Source organism: Rhipicephalus sanguineus, chromosome 3, assembly GCF_013339695.2.
Source record: "Rhipicephalus sanguineus isolate Rsan-2018 chromosome 3, BIME_Rsan_1.4, whole genome shotgun sequence".
Lineage (NCBI taxonomy): Eukaryota > Metazoa > Arthropoda > Arachnida > Ixodida > Ixodidae > Rhipicephalus > Rhipicephalus sanguineus.
In genome coordinates this window covers 33479757-33501667 of record NC_051178.1, presented here as the reverse complement: position 1 = coordinate 33501667, position 21911 = coordinate 33479757, and the positions used below count along the sequence as shown (strand labels likewise).

General features: G+C 46.1%; 1 protein-coding gene across 1 annotated transcript in view; it reads right to left on the bottom strand.

The window, feature by feature from the left end:
- LOC119385373 (monocarboxylate transporter 13) overlaps positions 1-21911 on the bottom strand; it is a 77393-nt gene that overhangs the window by 41161 nt on the left and 14321 nt on the right. The window contains exon 4 of the mRNA XM_049413969.1: positions 13889-14125. Coding sequence (XP_049269926.1) covers positions 13889-14125 — 237 coding nt within the window. The remainder of the gene's footprint in view (positions 1-13888; positions 14126-21911) is intronic.

Below are 21911 nucleotides of genomic sequence, written 5' to 3'. Positions count from 1 at the left end.
GTTCCTAAAAAAACATTTTTAGTGGCCTACCACCTTAAGCCATTGCTCTTGTGTCCATATGTGACTAAAGATTGCTCCTCTGAGAGCTGAGCTGTAGCGAATTGGCACACACGTCACAACTGCAACAGCTTCTGCGCTCGTTTTCGTATTCTTTATGTGCGATTCTACAACATGCCAACCGATGATTTTTTGTTTGTTTTTTTATGCGAAGCAGCTATGCTCGACCCTACCTCCTCTGTGAGACGCCGTCCATATAGTGTTTATCTAATTGTAGTGGCGAGCTTATATGGCATGCCTACTTGGAAATGAATCGAAGAGCGCCGTGGATGTTGAGATATGTGCCGTGAAACGTGCGATGAGCAAGCGGTGTTGTCCTAGTTGCTTTTGTTACGATATTCTGTTTTACCCACTAAAGTACAAAAGTAAGTAGAACTGCCCCGTGTTTCGTTGCAGACCTAGCAATGAATGCTTCGAAACTAGTGCCGCCCTGAGAATTCGCGTAAAGTGGATACGCTCTGTAACAATATAGCTAGGTGGGCTAGTTGGTATCTCATGATTAAGTAAGACTTCGAGCGCAAATAGACGACGCAGGACCAAAAAAAGAGCAACGCACACCACAAGCGCTCATTCAGACTTGAGCGCTTGTGGTGTGTGTTTCTCTTTTTTGGTCCTGCGTCGTCTATTTGCGCTCAAAGTTTTACTTTGGGTGGTAGCCCAGTAAAAAAAAAATTTTTTTAGGAGCAGCCAGCGTTGAAATAATTTTTTCTTAAAGGGCCCCTCACCAGGTTTGACAATTTTGAGCTAACGAGCGCAATGCATAAACTGAGCGTTCACGATCACGTCTGCCAAAATTTGCAACGCTACGCGCCGCGGAAATGGGTCAAATTTCAAGGTGAACGCTGCTTGCCCTTCCTCTCGCGGGCGCGCGCTTTAGAGAATGAGGGGATGACGTACATGAGAAAATGGCCCTACGTAGATGGTAGTGCTGTGACGCCGCTCCTCTACGTAGACGACTGTGCTCTGACGTCGCCAACAGTAGCACGTGACACTGCGATAATTATTTGACACGACATGTGTAGTATCTGTAATTTGTTGCTTGAACAGATTAATAAAACTTGAGAGAAATAATGAGACACTCAAAGGGAATTTGTGCGTCTTTTTCATTTTCTTTTTCGTGAATTGCAGCGAGATGCGGGGCTAATGTGCCTCCCTTTCCCATGCGTTCGTGCACCCGCGGTTAGCGCATCGAGCAGACGCCAGCCCTGGAAACGAAAGTAATGTTCTGGCGCGTTCGAGCACTCATTATGCTCATTTATTCTACCGCGTCTAAGTAAACGTTAATGCGGCACTGGCTCATGATACCACCACTCTCGTGCCCGTACAAATGTCTCAACTTTCATGCTCGTCCCGCAGAAACAGGCAGTGCACCACAGAGAACGCCGACAAAACGCCCACGGCCGCTACATAAAAACAAAGGTAGCGGCCGTGCGACGCCGCTCGCGTGCTCGGGCTGGCTCGGGCACGTCATGCGCACGTGACCATGCATGCGTATGACGTGTTCATGCGTATGTGTCAAGTGAAGAGGGCAGGGAAGGGATTTGGCTTGCGAAGGCTACACGGGGCGAGTGGCAAGGGTTTGAAACTCGCCTCCTCGCATCACGGTTTCGCGCCGCTACAAATTATTGTTTTTCTCAGCTCGTAATGAACCGATTTGAAAAATTCTTGCGGCATACTGCTCTTCATTCGGCACACAACAACTTCCAGCGTCTAACTAACATTTGCTATGTGGCCTGGTGAGGGGCCCTTTAAAAACAAGCATGTCTTATTTAACTTACCCAGCCATTCATAGTGCAAAATATTGATTATTTATTTTTTGGGAAGTGATCTTAGTCAAAAAATTCGGCAGATCCCACGTACCGTGGCAGTCGATGTTATGCGAAGCATGCGGCGGGAAGGTGACTTTGTTGCATTTTTTTAGTAAGCGAAACGTTACAAAATGACCGTAAAGAGTTTTGTAAATTTTATACGCACACATATATGTTGAAGAGCCGAATATGTGTTATATAACCAGTTGTTTACATTTGGGTAACGCTGCCAACAGCAACGTGGGTATTACCAACACCAGAAGCGGTAAGCTGATATGTAGTGCTTATACTTGCCCCTTATGATAGAGAACGCACGCACTTTTCACGAACCCGTGTGCATGTGGGGAGGAGGTTCTTGACACTTCTTGAACAAGGTCAACATCACCGTGATCAGTGAGCACCAGCAGCTGGTCATGACTTGTTATCGGATCCGGTTGTGATAGCAGTGACGAGGGGTCCATGTGTAGTGAAGTATGACGTATAGTACAGCTGTTGGAAATTGTGAATGCCTCGTTCATTTCGTGGACAAATTGTGTGTTGATATAGGCCGTCGAGGCTGGTAGGCCTGGATAGTGCTACGCAGACAAACATCAGTGGATGGCGCTTGTCGTATTCGTAGACTACCTCGGCGTATGTGGCCTACGTAGCCTAGTCTACAAAGCGGCTGTCAATCAATCTGGCATCATTCTCGGTCAGCATAAGGCCATCGCCAGCCTCGTAAGAAATGAAGAGGACACTGCGTCGTTCTTGTGGACTAAGTGCACTTTACGGTACGATGATGTGAATATCATACGTAACTTTCGTTAATGTATTCCTCCGGGGTCGAGCAATGCTTCAATATAGCTTGCTGAATCATAGGAATGCAAATGCAATGTTTATTAGACTGCTATAAAAGCGGAGCCAACACTGGAACCACGGACGTTAATCTGATACGACGCCTGTATCGTAGGAGTATCATGTAGTGTTTATCGCTTTCTCCAAAATTAGATACCCAGCACCACAACCACAATATACGTTGCACCGCCATTACGCCTGCATAGGCTGTTTTTCCAAAGCAGTTTGTAGACCTGGCGTGGCTCTGTGGTAGAATACCTGATTGCCACGCAGAATACTTGGGTTCGATTCCTGCTGGGATCCTAATTTTCATTCTTTCCATTCGTCGGCGTCAACGCTGTCGATGTCGCTTTTTCTTAACGCTCTCGCATTTAGGTTACCAAGGTCTGTTCTCGCCGTTCCTGGGTAGATATAAACTGTCAATCACCTGCGGCGCATACCCGTACACCGCTGCCCATGGTAAACGGTTATGTGCCACACGTGTCTGGAGGAAAGGGTTTGACGATGTACTCGGCAGCATTTTCACGTTATTCATGTCATGACCCTACAGTCATACTCGTCAAATCCTGTTACCCTCCCATGCCAATATTGGTCTACATAAAGCTACGGGGGCGATCATGAGAACACCCAGACGTAGGCGGCTAGATAGATAGATAGATAGATAGATAGATACGTAGATAGAAACGCTCAAATTGCCAAAGGTTCGCTAAGAAATGCTTCGCATTTAAAATGGGCTTAAAAGTGGCAGTAACGCCAGCCGTGATAAGTAACTAAAGGGTGGCTTAATTCTGTAAAGCTTTGGCATTTGAGTAACTAAAGCTTGGAGCTATGCAATGAACTAGGATAAATATTATGCAGCAAATACCAAGGAAGTAATGTTAAAAAAACATAAAAGACGAGAGAAAAGAGCCAATTTAGACTGAACCTGTTTGCAAAATTAGCTGTGAATTTAAAATATTCTATCAATTTCTTTTTTCTAGTTCATTGCACAGATATAGATGTTGTAAACTATTATACAAAATTTCAGTTCGAAGTACGCACTGAGAAAAAGGTTATGAAAGTTGGCGTCACATGACTTGGATCAAATTCTTATTTTAAGAAAAACGCAAACAAAGATTTCAGAGCTTGCAAGAGGTGTGCGTCTCCCCTGTGCCCGCTTTTAGAGATTTAAAAACAATTAGAAACCCAAAGTTATATTTAATGACATCCTCTTATGTAACAGTCACAATAAAATTTATAAAGTATTTTGAACATCATTAATATAGAGGAAACAAGACTTACTTTCGAAACAAACACAATGTGGTTTCGGCTTTCCTATACGTGCATGGGGTATGGAGAACTTGCTGTAACTTGCAAACTAATGATGATAGCAGGATAATTTTAATTGCGACATATTTTTGAATGTTTGGGCGTGCACAAAAAAATAAAAAAATAAAGATCGACCTCGTGAAAAAAATTCGACTTTTGAAGGTGGCCTACCACCTTAAAGTGGATACACCTTCAGAAGCACTGGCTACAATTCGTAACGAAACAGCTAGAAGTCAATAATCAAATTTTTCTTGACTGTGTAATGATTGGCACTATTTTACCTTTAAAACAGGAGGTTTTAAAGAGGAACAAGTAACCTTTAAAGGCGTGCACCGCGTCCAACTATTCAATAAGTTTGCTTTTTTTTTCTCAAAAACCATACTTTAAGTAGGAGCGTACGAATACGCGAAACTTTGAATATTCGATTAGTTTCGAAAGGCACTTTCCTATTCCGTATATTCGAAGACCACAAAATTACGGAACTACTATTGAAAGCAGCACAAGGAACGACATGCCTGTGCTGAATTCCCCTAGATTTGGTGCACAAGTAGACAAAGCAGTTTCAATGGGCATCCCCCCCCCCCCTCATTGTGCTTTTGCAAAAGTTGTGCAACTATTGAAGAGTAATGGCAAGAGCATGTCGTTATATATGAGACGGAGCACGTTCCTTCAATAGAGTGCGGATATTATACTGAAATAAACCACTGAAACCAGTGGGGAGCCATTGCAAAATTTAGAAGAAATGTTTAAAAATAAGCAAAGCCAGCAATATTCTGGGTTATCCGAAGATGAAGCACCTGCAATGAAGTCGTGCGGTCAGATGTCATTACGCCTCCCAATTGAGAAAGCAAGCCTAAAGGATTAAACTATGATGACGCGATTAACACATCAGCACTAGTGTGTCTATTACAGTAAGCGGCTGTTTTCATTGTCAGGAGAAATTGTGACGTCCATACGTTGACGCTGCTCCGAGGAGAACACTGAGCAGCTGTGCATCCTTGATGACAACATTAAATAACTGTCCCGGCCGCGGCGGCTGCATTTTCGATGCAGGCGAAAATGTTTGAGGCTCATGTACTTAGATTTAGGTGCACGTTAAAGAACCCAGGCGGTCGAAATTTCCGGAGCCCTCCACTACGACGTGTCTCGTAATCATATTGTGGTTTTGGGACGTTAAACCGCGCTGCGCTCGCCCGATTGAAACTGCTTCATGAATTATTTCATAACAAGTTAAATGTTAAATAGTTCTAAGTACATCTCTATTTCAGACACAAGAATAACTCGACTAAAGCACTCATACACCTTAAATGAATATCGCTTTCATACAAATTGTTTTAAATACTCTTTCTTGCCGCTAGCCTTACGACAGTGGAACGACTTACCTTCCACTATTACCAATACCTCCTCCCTAACTACCTTTCTGTCACTACTTGAAAATTACTTACATGATGCACAAACTTAAAACTACAAATATTTCGCACCTTTCTTTAGTGATGTATATTACTGTTAGTATTCATCCTGCTACCCACATTCCCCAACCTTTCACTAGAATGTATGCTTTCTTTTTTTTTTCGCAAAGCTTACGTACCTCTGTGTGACTATGATTGTATAATCGCAATTATATTGATACGATATTATGTGTCAGCATTATACAGTTAGATATCACAGTTGTGTACATATGTTTCACACATGTGAATTTTCGTATTCATCTTTACATTACCATTCACGCACAAAAAAGGGAAAAAAAAAACAGTTATGGTATTTTGCATGATTTCTTCCTCTGTCTTTTGCTTCATATATTTATAGTTCGTGTCCTTCCTGCAATAATTCCGAAAAGGATTGGCAGTGTGTACTAAATAAAATAAAAAAAATTATACCATTTCCCGCTAAAGGGGACCATGAGTCGATGGGAGGCCGGAGCACTTGCACGATCGCGTTCCGCTGGCGTTCTTTGGGCATGCTACCGACCTCGCGTCGTGGAACGCCAAGAGGAAAGCTACGCGCGTCTTGTCTTCCCTCTAGCCTGGCCGTTAATTCTTACAGGGCGAGCGGGGAACGCGGTCGGCAGGCGTGCGAGAGGGGGGCAGCGTAGGAGAGGAGAGAGAGGGGGAGGGGATGCGCATGCGCTGGTGCTCGTCGAGGCGTTGCGCAGGAGAGAATTTCGGCATGTCTAGCCCGCGTTTCAGAGGAAGAGTGGAAAGGGGAGGGGAGAGGGGAAGTGGAGAGGGTAGGAGAGGGGAGCGGAGAGGGGAGGGTATGCGCATGCGCAGTAAGGGTGGTCACGCCGCACACCACCACCACCACCACCACCACCGGATTGAACTCCGCCATAAGATACTTCGCATCTAATAAATATTATTATTAACATTAAATAACTGGATATCTGCTACTGTCAAGCAATAGTGCTGTACAGTGAACAAATTTAGTGTATATTATTTGCCGTACAACAAACTTCCTTTTTCATATCTACAAGGTTAATTTTTTTTTGCAAAAGTCAGTAGTTTTACTATTCGTATTCAGAAATATTTGAAAAATGCTCGACTCTATTCGCAATTACTTTTCATTATTGAAGTTCGCTTCGAAGCTAAGAATTTGATATTTTTCATACCCCTAATTTCAAGTGTTAGTTAATGTCCTCTTAGAAAAACCGGTCCACAAGACATTCACTACCGCTTGCATTTAAACACATCTGAATTAGCAATTGTGCTGCAGATGCTTAAACTATTTGCACTTAGCAATTAACAAAGTAACATGTTAGTAAAGTAAAAGCTCGTCGACTCGACCCCCTTTAATACGGAAAATCGGATAACTCGGACGTGTTCTCTGGATCAGACAAGCATATGTATTGTTTAATGGCATCGAAGGCTCCTTATTTCAGTCATATTTGGCCGCAGCCCGGTTAATGCGGAGGATCCTCGGAGCGCCAAGCGCGAAACGCCGCAAATGTGCGACGCAAAGGAGCGTAAACGGCGTTCGCGAACAACCAAAAGGGGCCGCGGCGGCCCTTCAGAAAGGCTTAGTCGCCATCCACGATCTTACCACCATCCCGTATTAACATCGGAGTTGTTTAAGCCGATCGACCAGAAAGCTATCATGATGATGAACCGGCATGCGCTCTCTTCTTCCTATTCTTCATATTCTGCTACGCCCTCAGAACACGTGCGCCGATTTGTCCGGCGTGAGATGCCATAACTCTGATAGGCGAGAGAACGAGCACAGAGAGAAAAAAAGAGACAAAGGAATGGAGAGAAAGAAAGGGGAAGAAAGACGGAAAAAAAACATGGTTGATCCCTCCGTCATAGGAATCGGTATAACACGAAAGTAAAGCGTGCCCTTACAGAAGTAGCTGAATATTTACTGTACATTGATATAAGAGAGTTTGCACAATGTATATTGATGTCTGGCAGCTAATGGCACCGTTTAACGTGTATGCACCCACTTTGATGATTGGTGGTACACCTCCATCCCGACGACTAACGTCCATGTTAAATGATTAAACAAAACCTTGTGGTAGCTGTAGTAGTTAACGGTGAAAGCGTAATCAGTGAACGAGGTGTGATAGCCAGAAGAGCGTCGCATAATGGACGCAGAACTTGGTCGCTATCCCGTGGCATGTTAAAATGTGATTGAACACCAATGCCGGTCTAGAGGGAAACGCAAAGCGCGTCGTGCCGCACCGGTAGCCCGGCCGCGATTTTTCTCGGGGCAATCGCGTGAGTGGGGAACGCGGTGTTACAGCCAGGTGAGACAGGCGCGCGTCGCAGAGCTATTTTTGGTTTTGATTAGCGTGATGCTATGATCGAGGCCGACGCTCTTACGACGCTTTAAAGGACTTTAACGACGCTTGGGCTTACGTCGCCACCTCGCGGAGTGTTAAGGCATTGACAAAATTGAACTTCTATTGAAAACGCGCCGAATGGGACGGACGTGTAACGCGTTGCAGGTGCTTATCGCGGAGTCTACAGTAATGACTAATTACTTTACTTTACCGCTCCCAGAGGGCAACGCCATCCCGCCGACCGGGAGAGTGGTAAATATAAAAGGCGCCTTTGTAAAGTGCCCAGAGTCTGCGACCGTGGCGCAGTGGATAGCGTGCCCGACATTTGTTGTTTCGGACCGAGCGGTCGTGGGTTCGATGCCCGTTGACGGAACCTTTTTTCTTTGCCATCTGACTGTGTAAATTTTTTCGACGTCATTTCCGTGACGGAGATACGTCAGTGATGTATTGGTGGACCCCGGCATAAAACACTTTCGTGTTATACCGAGAAAGATACCGAGAAAGAAATACCGAGAAAGAAATAGACAAAGATATCGAAAGAAAGAGGCATAAAAAATATTGAAAAGAGAGAGAGCAAGGCAAAACGAAAGAGAGAGAAAAATACAGAAACAAAGCAGGAACCGAGATATAGTGAGAGAGAGAGAAAAGGATGGGAAAAAATAGAAAGAGAGAGCAAGAGAAAGAATTAGAGTGAAAAGAGAAAGACAGAAATAGAAATAAATTGAGACAACGAAAAGATGAAGAAGAGAGCGAAAGAAAAAAAGAGAGAAAAAGAGAGAGGGAGAAAGAAGGAGAAAAATAAAGAGAAAAAAACATGGTTGATCCCTCTGTCATAGGAATCGGTATAACACGAAAGTAAAACGTGTCTTCACAGACGTAGCTGAGCGTTTGTTGCGCATTGTTTCGCCCCGACAAGTTGTAATGTCACGCGAAGAACGGCAAGCAGCTCGAAACTTCCGACGCGTTGCTCAAGCAGAAAGGGCGCACGGAACGAACATACACAAGATGAGCGCGAACAAACAACTGTCACAGCTCGACAGTTAAAGCGCGCTGGTCAAATACAAAGGAGGACGCACGAAACGAACGCACAAGTATACACAGGATGAGCGCGAACTGTCACAGTTGTAGCTTATTCGTTTGTGAGCAGCGCACTCCTTTCGCAAAAGCGGCCGCTGCGGTGAGCGAAATGACCTTCGTGCTCTCTGTAACTTGAACGCAAACTTGCGGTGAGAGCGCAAGACGTACAAGATAAGCGCGCGTGCAGGAGCGACCACGCCCTGTACAGACACACGCTCATCTCAACGCGGGGGGGCGACGACAATTAAAGCGCGCTCTTCTAAACGCTCTTCTAGAGTTACTGTATATGCTACCTTTACAGTAACTCTACGCTCTTCGAGCCCCTCGCGCCATCTCGCTAGTGATAACGAAAACACGCTGATGTACCCTGATCTCTGAGTACCGCCGCTGGTAAGTGGTGTATATAAATGGCACGCCGTTAGTATGGCGAAGAACGTGCCGTTTGTGGCGCAGTCGTTACGCGCTGCGTGCTGGGGACCGAGAGGTCGCGAGTTCGATTCCAGGTGACGGAACTTTTTCTTCTAGTTTTTTTCTTTGCCATGTGTTAGTCTTTATATTTTATAACGTCATATCCGTGACGGAAATGCGTCAGCAGAGCCGTGGTGGACCCCGGCATAAAACACTTTCGTGTTAAAAATCACAGCATATCCACGGAGTGAATGATGATGAGTGGGCGAAGCTGCGGAGGTTTATCGGTAAACCGTGAATCTTCCGTGAATTCTGCCCAGTACATCATCACCGACGTGAGATCGGGCGCGTTTATACTAAAGGTTCGATGAGTTATGACGACTTGCAGCGCACTTTAATTTTACATGTACGCTGTGAATTTTCATTGTTTAGAAAACCATTGCTTTATAAAACATCTGGCGTCTTTCGTTAAGCAGCTGGCGTCTTTTCGTTTTGCTTTAGAAACATCTGGCGTTCTTTCGTTTTGATTTTACAAAACATCTGGCGCCTTTCGTTGGTTTATTTTATCAATCAACGGCGTTTTGAAGAAAATTTTTATTGTTTAATCACGCACAGGAGAAATCTCACCAGGCACTACCTTGGAGGTAAACAATGGCTGCTAATTGGAATGAGAGACAGAAGAAGTCGGCTTTTAGCTAACGCTGCGAATTTTTTATTGTTCAACAACGCACAGGAAAAATCTCCCACCGGCACCACCTTGCAGGTCAAAGCGTAAGACTGGTTACATACTACGCTACGAGGGACGAACGGGTGCCGCTTAAGGAGCTTCGCCCCTAACAAGGAAGGAGCTCCGCACTTCTTTCAGGCTTGGCACCACTACTGCGAAGCTGCTTTAATTTCTGGAGACCTTCAGCGGCTCCGGCAAACTTGTTTTGTTCTCGATTTTACTCAGCGCACGCGCACTGCGTGGGCTCTATCTACGACCGTGTCGATAGCAATAGGGGTCACAGAGTTTCATACTTTAACACTTTGAGGGGAATCTGGCGCTAGTGTCTATGCGGCGCTCCGTGAACGGCGCTTCAACCACCGTGTGAATGATGAGAGGCTTCGGATTTGCTTCTGCTGGATTTCGTTCTTGAGATTCGGGACGCTCAATTACCGAGCTTTAAACAAAAGGATATGAAGTTATTTTCAATTAAAATTTACTTCAATTTTCGTATGCAAGACTTATCGCAGAAAGCTTACGTGACCGCGTGATTGAAGTGCAGCCTGGACAATTTCAACCATCAGGGTACGCGTTGCTCTGCAATTGTGTTCCAGATTTGGCATCGCCAAATAATGAAATATTTGGTGATATTTAATGAACACTGAAAACAAGTACGCTCGTTTTTCCCTCGAAAGTACGCATCCATATTCATGGAAATAACAATACTTCATTAAGTGAGAAACTCTTAACTTATCATCTGCTGCAACTCCGGTGCGTCTGTTCCAGTGGTCCGCCCCCAACGCATCTCTCGTTCCGTTGTTAACCAGAATAACAGGAACGTGATGATGCGTCTACGACACTGCGCCGTCGGTTTTTAGTCAACTTGAACGAGTTTTGACAAGACGCGCTTATCAAAAAACGTGAACTCTATGCCTTTTCCTGCGCTGGCATGGGACGCTACATCTATGCGCAGCGGTGAGTGCACAACGCTTTGCTAAAACTGTCATGTACAACATGTAAAGCCGCAATGTCGCAGCAAACGAAGAGACCTAGCGGTATTCAGTCTCTTTCAACAACAAAGGCGCCGTTTGAGTCCTTTGCATCGCCCCCCACTACCCATAATAATAATATGTTGGGTTTAATGTCCCAAAACCACGATATGATTATGAGAGACGCCGTAATGGATGGCTCCGGAAATTTCGACCACCTGGGGTTCTTTGACATGCACCTAAATCTAAGTACACGGGCCTCAAGCATTTTCGCCTCCATCGAAAATGCAGCCGCCGTGGCCGGCCCCCCACTACCCATGATGCGCGAAGAACGAAACTGAAACTGTAGAAAAAATACCCGTAGACAGTGCGCTAGCTAACGCAATCGAATCCGAAGCCTCTACTTCACATCGTTCTCATGGTGGTTGAATGATCGCAGCGCCAAATTCCCCTCTAGGTTGTTGCACGAAGCTCTATGACAGGGGTCAAACCTGCCGCAAGTTGTTTCGTTTTCGCCGCACGCCTTCAGAACTGCGTAGTAACCATCCATGAATGTTCATTGGCGAGCCATGTTTATTCGGCAGCCGATGCTGTTCTCAGCAGTTTCGTTACGACTCTCGACGTAGGCCGCGCGCGTGACTTCAGAACTGTGTGGACGCTATGATCATGGCTTTAGTGACCACAGTTTCTTCAACAGCGGATGTGGCATTCGGTAGCTTCCTTCGGACTTCGGGCAATGCGCGTGCAATGCCGCGAAACGCAGACAAGGTGGAAGCTGCCGAAGATGGAGCTTTCCAGCCGCGGTCCCCATGCTGACATAAAACTCGGTTGCTACATTGTGATGGACGAACAATGTGTTGCCGGACATTTCTTCGGCGAAAAAATAATTTTCACGTGCGCGTGGTGGTGTTGGTGGTGGCGGTACGTAATAAGGGATGGGTTCAGAGCACATTCCGGGCTTAAGACACGGGGTCTTGAGCCGCAGTCACATTGTGAACGAAGTCGCGAATGACGAAAATTGCGGCTTTTGCACTGCTCTCACGCAAAATAAGTGCTGAATATACGCATGAAAATGCATTGATGTAATAGACACTTGTTTATTGGTTTCTTGATACTTTCGATAATTCGGCATTCGGTTAACTCGGAGATTTTTCTCGGTCCCGTGAAATCAGACTCGACACTTTCGTTACCGCGGCTATTCCCATCGTTATTATGGTAACGATGACTTCCGATTCAAATTTCGGCGCTCTCTGAGTGCTTCTGGACAGCTAACGCAATCCCAAGGGTAAAAAAGTATGTATTTATCAAATTCGCTTGTGAATTTTTTTTCGCCGCGGGAGATATTTAAAGTTTGTTCACAGCCCGGGAGGTGAGTGCTAATGGTTTCGATTGTGGTGTCTACGTCGCTCGCGGGTGCTCCACTAAAACGGCGAATTGCTACAGATTGCGATGAATCTGAGCGTCAATCTCAATAGAAAACACACTCTTGCGAAATAGCTACATCGGGCAGACGTGCAACTTGTATGAACGTGAGCGCTCTTGAGTATATTAACACTTGAAAATAACCGAGTACTTTAATCATTCAGCTTACAGTAAAGCATGCAGTTGTGTTTGCTTGACCGAACTAGAATCTTCATGGACTACAAAGGCACAAATATACGTTCGTATACAGCAGGGGCCTTCTACATAAAAGAGATTGAGCATCGGTGCCGGCTAACTGTTAAACTGTGAAATGCAAATGACAATCGTTTTACGTGGACCATACACACAGAGGTGGCGTCTTTCATTTCAGAGCGCTTTCGTTCTTGTAATTTTCTTTGTTGGTCAGCACTCGCCATTATGCGTTTCCGTCATTTTCTGGGGCTCATTCCAAGTTTCCTTTGAATTTTAGCTTGCGCAAATTTCAAAATATTTCTGGGAGCTTTGCCGCAAGGAGCAGGGGCATGTCGATATTAAAGTATTTTAGCTTCCCTTTCTTTTTTTGCAAGATCAATATATAGGAACCAGCCAACTTCATCTCATAGCGCCTTGGATAACAAACCCGTATTTTATTTTTAGGCATGGTTTAAATTTTTCATTTGAGCCACTGTTCCATTTACAAACACGTAGTGTGACCTTTTTGAACAAATGTCCGCTGTTGTCCTAGCATCACATTTCACAAATGTGTCCAGCTCTCATTAACGGCAAGTTGTTAAAATATTTTAATCTTGCAGTTCATTCAGAAGACGACTATCGACTAAAGCCATTGTAAAACTACTGGGAGCAGTGGACAAAGCACACACCACGGACGTTACGCCAGCAGTTACTTCACTAGAAGAATGAGCGCACACGGAAAGGCTTTAATGAAACGCACAAGGTCCATTCAACTAAAACGACTCGAAGCCGAAAGACATCCGGTGCGCTCATCGTCATCGAAGACAGTTATGGCGATTATGATAATAATAATGATGGCGATTAGTGAAATGACGACTCACCCACCGACTCACCCACCGTTCGTGTTGACGACTACGCCGACCTTCACGTGTCCATTTGATGACGCATATAAGGCTTTCGCCTTGATAAATGAAACGTCGTCCGGTACCGAGTTGGCCACGTAAGGGGCGTGAGGCGAAGTGCCATATTTGGCTGAACATAATAATAATTCTTGAGGTTTAATGTCCCAGAACCACAACACGATTATGAGAGACGCCGTAGTGGAGGGCTCCGGAAATTTCGACCACCTGGGGTTCTTTAACGTGCACCCAAATCTAAGCACACGGGCCTCAGGCATTTTTGCCTCCATCGAAAATGCGGCCGCCATGTCCGGGATTCGATCCCGCGACCTTCGGGTGAGCAGTCGAGCACCATAATCACTAGGCCACCGTGGGCGGGTTATTTGGCCGAACATAAAAGACGCATGGGCCAACGTGGCAAATAGACACACCTGGAAGGTGTCCGGACCTCCTTGGTCAGGCACCATTGTCAGCTGCACGGCATCGGTTGGTGAGCCCCTTCCAGGGGGCGACGGCACGCTGGAAGATACGTCGTACACGGCCAGCGGGCGCACCCCACGGCTGGGCCCAGCGTACAGTTCCGACGGCTCATAAGTGCTGGTTAGGCTGTCACTGTCCGAGGAACTTGGACCCCCGACGGGCCGCATCAGCGAGCCTGCTACGACGCCCTGCATCCATATTGTGTCCTGTTTATTCCGTCCTCGAAAACCACGTGCGATGTTGAAAAAATACGGGGTGGTTTTTTTTTAGCCAATACACATTTTTTTAAAAGATCGTATGACAGTAAGGCACGTACAGTTTTGGTACATGAACGCCACGTTGAGGCGGAAATACTTTGTCGCAGTTAAAATGACACTCTTGCGACTAATTAACAAATACCCGTTCATCAACTTATTAATTATTCTCTTGGGGGCAGGTGTTTATATTACGAAGCTGTAGTGCGTGCCACTTGATAGCATGCCTATTTTTTTAGAAATCATAAAAGTTGCACGACGTTCGAGATACTCGTCATCGAATTTCAAGGGCGAAATCGAAACTGATCGCGCGAGGCGTGCACGAAGCGCGACCGTTCTGCTACGTCAGACCGGAACTACCCGTCACAAGGGAGTGACGAAATTTGAATGACGGCGCGTCACGGCCGCATGTTTTCGTGAAAAGCTGCAAGTCATCTCACTTGTGTCCGCGCATCGCTTACTTTTGCGCTTAGTGTTTGGTCCTTCTCCGTATCCTTCGTACCACAAGATAACCGCAATATCAATCTTTTATCTCTCTGCCAAGCATAAATCTCAGGGACAGCCACTGCGGCGCTTCTTGCAGACAGGCGAAGTATTTTTTCGCGCATATATATAGTTTATGAAAGAAACAGATAAGCACTACCAAGCGCAACAAACATTGAGTTGTCTACTTGTGTATTTCAGAATGCTTGTCAATTTTTTCTGAACCGATTCTGCTCCGGCGCGCCTTCATTCTAATTTCGTCACCTTCCTGTCACGTGTCGTTCCGCTGTTCTGCCACGCTTGGCGCGCGCCCGGCGCGGTAAGTTTCGATTTCACTCTTGAAATTCGATTATGAATATCTCGAACTACGTGCAACTTTCGTGACCCCTAAAAAATGGGTGTGCCATAAATTATTATGCACTACAACTTCCTAATATAAACAACTGTACTCAAGTCAATAATTAAAAGGTTAACGAGTTTTTGTTAATTAGTCGCGTCAACGTCAGTATTTCCGCCTCGACATAGAGTTCATCGGCGTAAATGACAGGTGCCTGACTGTCATAGAATTTTTTTTTATCTGTATTGTCTAAAAAATGACACTGTAATATAATAATATCTAGGGGCTAACGTCCCAAAACCACGAAATGATTATGAGACACGCCGTAGTGGAGGGCTCCGGAAATTTCGACCACCGGGGGTTCTTTAACGTGCACCTAAATCTAAGCACACGGGCCTCAAGCATTTTCGCCTCCATGGAAAATGCAGCAGCCGCGGCCGGGATTCGATCCTGCGACCTTCGAGTCAGCAGTCGAGCGCCATAACCATAGACCACCGTGGCACGCTAAAAAAAGACACTGTATATACAGTGAGCACTAACAGACAATAATGCCAAGGAACGTATAGGGGATGTTATTAGTAGTAAATGTAAGGTAAATATGAAGAAAGAAAAGTGGACGAAAAGATAACTTGCCGCGGGCAGGGACCGAACCTGCGACCTTCGAATAATGCGTCCGATGCTCTACCAACAGAGCTACCGCGGCGGCCATCCCCCCCGTCCACCTTATAGGGTATATATGTACATTTAAACGTGGGAGCGTCAGTCAGCGCCTCCAGTAGCCATGGCGGCGAGTGTGGAACACTCTTTTTCTGCCTGTTGGCGTCACGTAGCACGTGAACTTACTACGAGCTGGCAGCTGACCAATAATCCCTCGCATACTACCTGAAAGCATCAAGTCTGCCAGAGCGAGACCCTCGCTATGAATGAAGGAAAGAAGTGTTAATTTTAAAGGCTCGTTTTTCTTTGGTATACACAATATTAATGAGCACTAACAGATAATAATGCCAAGGAACGCTTCATTCATTCCTTTTGGTTGTGATTCCCGAACTGACGAGGGCTCCATCTTCGGGTTTCCTCCCAAACGTTCTGGATCGTCCTGCCTTCGCGCTCCGGCGATGTTTCCAATGATAAGGTCGCACAGGGAGTTATTCATGCACAGGGCAGTAACTCTCCCGCTAAAGTAAGGGGTCTCAACCTCAATCTCGGCTTCAGGAAGCATTCAAATCGAATTATCATTCAGGCGAACCATGTTGGTATTTCCTGTGAACTCACTGTCTCGGGCCAATTCTTTTCGCACGATAACAGTGGTGCATCCACTATCACTTAGTACCGTGACTTCCTTTCCACCAACTTTCCTTTTAAGTGTAGGCATTCCTTTCGTTACGCCTATTGGCCGTGTTTCCACCACAGCACCAATGAAATGAACCTTCCCGCTCTTCAGCTCGGTCAATTCATCATTGATGGCTTCTGCTTCCTCTTTTGGCGGGGCATACACACAAGCTGCCTGGTGTACTTTACTCGCTTCGTTCCGACATGCGTTTGCTTTGTGCCCAGTTTGTCGACATTTAAAGCATTTCATCACACTGGGACTTGAAAAGTTGGTCCGACAACTGTTAGCGCGTTGACCCACTCGGTTACACAGAAAGCATCGCGGAACACTCTCCGGTGCAGGCTTCTTTTCTTCTGGTGCCGATTGCTTTGAATCATCGGGACCCTCCTTTTTCACTTTGACCAAATTCGTGCAACCTTGCGCTTCCAAGAATTGATCGGCCCATTCAAGCATATCCTTGAGCGATTTAGCTCTCCTCTCATTCAGATGTAGCGACAGGCTCGGTTGGCAACTGGTCAGCAATTGCTCTCTGATAAGAAGCTCTCTAAGCTCACTGTACTCCTGTGCCGTCTCTGAAAGTTCGATCCATTTCTCAAAATAATGGCCGAGTCGCGCGGCATACTGCGTAGCCATCTCGCCATCAGCTGGCTTTCCAGTACGGAACTAATCTCGGAAGCCTTCCACCGTGAATCTAAACAGCTTAAGCCAAGCAGTTTTCACCCTTGCGTAATTAGCTGCATCGGTAGGCGTCAGCCTACCGTACACACTGAGTGCTTCGCCACTCAAACAAGTGCTCAAAGCGGTAGCCCATTGCTGCTCCGGCCAATTCTGGCTTTTAGCAATCGTCTCAAACCTGTGCAGGTACGCATCAAGCTCTTCTCATCAAATGCCACAAGCAGTTTGCTCGGGTTCAAAGAGAAGCTATGATCTTCCCTTTCACTGCTGTCGACTCTAGCCTGGACGGGAGTTTCTATGCGCTGTTGCAAACGGAGCCGTTCGAGTTCCATGTCGTGCTGCCGTTGCCTTTCTCTCTCAGCGATCTGCGCTTCTCTTTTTTCTTTCTCCCTTTCAGCTGCTAGCCTTTCTCTCTCCAGCTCTAGTTTCAATTGTTGCTCTGTTTCTTCCTTCATCTGTCGCTCTTTAGCTTCTCGCTCTTCCTTCTCCCTAGCAGCTGCTAGCGTCTCTCTCTCTCTAGCTCTGCTGCTCTCTCTTCCTTGATCCTCTACACCGCCAACCTCTCTTTTTCAAGCACTGCTGCTTTTTCTTCCTTGGCCCTTTCTCTTTCTTCTTTTTCTTTCTGGCTCACCCACTTTCGTAAATCGGCCCCAGAAAGACCCATGTTCTCACCAAGGACAACTATCTTCTCAAGGTCCATGATGCCCGTCAATCAAAATCTAGCTGCGCGCACAAAACCTCTGCCTAACTTCGAATTCCAAAACACTCTCTGCACATAGGTTAGCGAGAACGCGGTGCAACATTCGAAAATCGTTTCCAAGCACTATCAACGTCTCAAGGCTCCTTCTCCCTACTTTGAACACACCTTGCACCAAAAAGGTCCTGTCGCGGATGCCAGAATAATTGTCACTAATCGCGTTAATGGGGATGGCAATCGCCGGGCGGATTCCAAGGGCGGACGTATCGGCCCCCCAAACGCACCACGAAAGCGCGGACAATTTAGGGTTGGTCCTTTTAGTGCGCAAGCGAACGCCGGTTGTGGTCCAAAGACCGAGTCAGAGCCGAGAGTCGATAAGACAAACGAAATATATTCTCAGTTAAGGCAGTACAAACATCACAAACACAAGCACACTGGGCTGGTACCAATTACAACTTCACAATATAACTCAGATGGTGTTCACGCAACGGGAACTAAACAAACAGATCACGCGCTACAAATGCAATCTCATGCATTACAACTATTCAAGAACAGTTAAAGTCCTGAATATTCAACGGCGTATCCAGTCCACAATTCTTGGACGGTACTTGAATGCATCTCTTCTAGGAAACACTCAGGCCAACTCCAGCGGTGATCGCGTAGTTCCCTCTGTCGACGTAACTTTTCACGGCTCACACGGCGTCGTCATCCGATTCTTCCAGATCGACGATCGACTGACCGCACACCATCACAAATACGCCTAGCTTCATTGGCTGACGGAGCCACACTCAGCATAACTTCACCATCTCCGGGCCGACTAATCACTCCCTCACTGACTGCTCGCTGATCGTCGTGGCACGCTTTTATCTCCTGTTCCCCGGGTTCTAGAAGTGACGGGAGCGTTCTTCGGCGTGCAGTACAGCCAAGGCTAAGGAGCGTTCGAGTTTTTAAAGAGGATAGTCTTTCTTGGGATACTTAAACGGAGAAATTTTGGTCTGTCTTTCTGTCTGTCCTTCTGTTTGTCGGCACGTCACTCGATTCAGCCACTCGACCAAAGTTGAACCACTTGCCCAAGGGTCAGCCATCGTGAATGGCTGACTAGGTCCATACTTGTGTACATTGTCGATCAAAAAGCAAACATTACGCATATCTGAGGCGCAACATCACTAGGTAAGTATTAGGTGGTGTGTTCCTTGAATAGAAAATGCATACATACGTAATTCTAAAGACCCTAGTTTCTTAAGCTGCGCTGAAAATGCGACTGCGCTGAAACTTGCCTTCCTCCGTGCCCTCTGCACGAGCTCATTGTTGTGTTTCGGTTTCGGTTCTGTATTGCACTGTACAAATGCCATGGGGCGCCGCTCTGGCATTCCTGTTTTACCTAGGCGACGTGTAAATAAAAGTTTGTGTGGAGAGTACTCGTTGAGTGCGGACGTTTCTTCTGCTTCAGCGCTTCGCGCCAAACCGCGTGTTCGGGCTGGCTGGCGTGCCCGCCGGTCGTGTTGGTCACCACCGGTCTTCGCCTGCTGCTGCGCCGGGACTACCAGCCCGCAACACAGCACTCATGTTTCCCGACGTATTGCCAGATGGCGTCCATATCTCACGCAGCGCCTCTTCTATCGTCTTTAGACGACATTTGCAGCGAAGCACGCAGACACGCGGCCAATTTTTTCTCGCCGGTTCTACTCGCGGCGGCGTCGCTCGGCGATGCGTCATCCTTTCCCTCTAGAAAGATGCAGGCTTTGCCGGGCGTTTGATCTGAGACTGCTAGTGGGCAAGGAGGAGGCGGCGCGTCGGCGTCTTTAGATACTTGTTTTTTCGTTGTTCGCGCTTCTTGGGCGAGCGGCTGGCGTCGTGCTATCCCACTGCCGTTTGAAAGTGGCCGCGTGCGCGCTTTATTGCCGCGCTCGTGTGTGACAGGGACATAAGCTGCGTACCTGCACATGTCTCCTCTGGAGGCGTGCGGAACCACATTGAAGCCCTGCGAGAACTCATCAGGTCATTGTTCAGGGAAGAGCTCAGTAAGTGGCAAGCACCTCAGACTACAACTGCACTATCAGTCGTCCACGTTGTGCACCACGAACTGAGGCAGGTCATACGAGAGCCGGAGCGTCAGCCGCAGCCTATTCGACTCATCCCAACGTACTCCGAGGTACTCAGCCAACCCGCGGTACACAGTAATGCAGCACTTGCGATGACGGCTCCTTACCTGCCGACAGCACGCAGCGCACCTCGTCCGCCGGAACAAACGGCCACCTGCCTGCCTCCAGCACTTAGCGTAGCTCGCTATGTGGAGCAAAGGCCCCAGAAAAGTGACGTCTAGCGTGACCACGAGCGCAGGCATTTGTACTTCCATTGCGGAGAAGTGGGTAACCTGTATATATAGGTTCTCTCCTTACCGACAGTCTGGATTAAGGGGTTTTCCCATGTATGCACCATGCCCTCGAAACGGTGAACGACCAGCAGAGATTGAAGAGTACTTATCTACGCGCCAGAGCCCACTCGCTCCACGCCAACATCAGCCAAGGTCACCGTCGCCTATGCGCTACGTACCTATGAAAGAATGGCTAGTGTTTGCAACTGAAGTATGAAGAGCTCCGAAGGAGGCCAGCCATATCAGCTGCTTTTATTCATCGTGTTTGTGCAGTGGCAAATAAATAGCTGGAGAACTTAACGTAGAAGTATTCGATTGTATTTCAGCATTTTGATTATTCAATGGAATAATTGGAAATTGTGATCAAATAAATCAAATGATTGTAATTGGTTACTTTTTGTCATGTGTAGAACTCTTGTAAAAGCAGCCCATGTCTTGCCAATGCACGTGTCCTTTTTAGGAGCTGACAGTGTAATCTTCTAAAAAGAATTGTGGGCAAAAGTACCTGTGGATTCCTGGTTGTTTTCAGAGTACTAAAGAATTTGTTCCATCAATGCTCTTTTCTTTATCTACCTGTGCTGATGATCTCCAGGAAATGCCAAGTTGGCCTTTCATATTTGCTAAAGGTATGCTATTCTCTCCTCTAAACATGAGTAAATTTTGAACCCAAATTTTCAACTTTCAGGTGATGGTTTCCTCACAGCGAAGTCCTTTACAGTTTGCATTGACAACGTTCCTTTCACGCATGCATCCAGTCCGAGAGAGGCGTTCAAGATGTTATTCCTGGCACGCTTCGCATTCAACGTTGCCTACCCAAAGAGACAAGTCTTACCTTGAAGTTCACCCAGAGGTGGGAATGACACTAAATCTTTGACTCAATACATTGGCCAATAACTCTAGTTTTCCGGTAACATTTTTCTAAATGTATGTTATACTGGTCACATAAATTGCCTTCATTTATTGAGATGGCTTCATTTTGGTAATAGAAAAAGAAAGCATTTTGGAACAAAATTACTAATATTGAACCGTAGTTTGTTCAATGAGATGCTACCTATTTTATGGTACACTGGTTGCGAGTAACCACAATTAAACGAACTGTCATTACTTGAACATTAAAACGTTCAAATTCATATTTTAGTGTCAGAAAGGTTACGAGTTTCATTGCACACTTCTGTGGCAATATTTTATTTAAAGTGAGGGTAATTTAAGTAGAGATGGATGTATGCAGAAACGTATGCTCTTAATGAAAAGCAAGTTACACCGTATCTAACAATATTTACGTAGTTCTGCACTGCTAAACAGAAGCCTCTTCTATTTAGGTCAATTGCCCCTGTCAATCCCGGAAAGGGCACAAAGACTGAGCGGACAAGTGGGAAACAGCACAACCTGAACCCGAAAGTGGCGTCATTGAGCAGCTCCCTCAAGGACTATGACTTTTGAACATCTGTGCCTGCCAACCCGCCCAATTTCCCCGGGAGATTCCTGAATCTGGACCCCTTGTGATATTGTGGGCATAGGCCACAAATATTAGAAATAAGACGTGCGCCAGTTTTCTTTTTAGTTTTGTTGCGTACCAACTGCCTCGCCCCCACTGATCTTCAAATATCGTATTTGAAGACGCAGGTTGGCAACTGCGTGAACTTCTCTTCCATGTCAATAAGCTTGTTTGCATCTCAGTCGATAATGCACTGAATTAACGAATTTCCGAGAGAGGATGCGTGTTATAGAGGGGATAATGCAGATGCAAGAAGATAGTGGTCCTTTCTGTTTGTGAGATTTTCTGTTCTTGCACCACATACATTTTAATTTTGCATAACCTGCAAA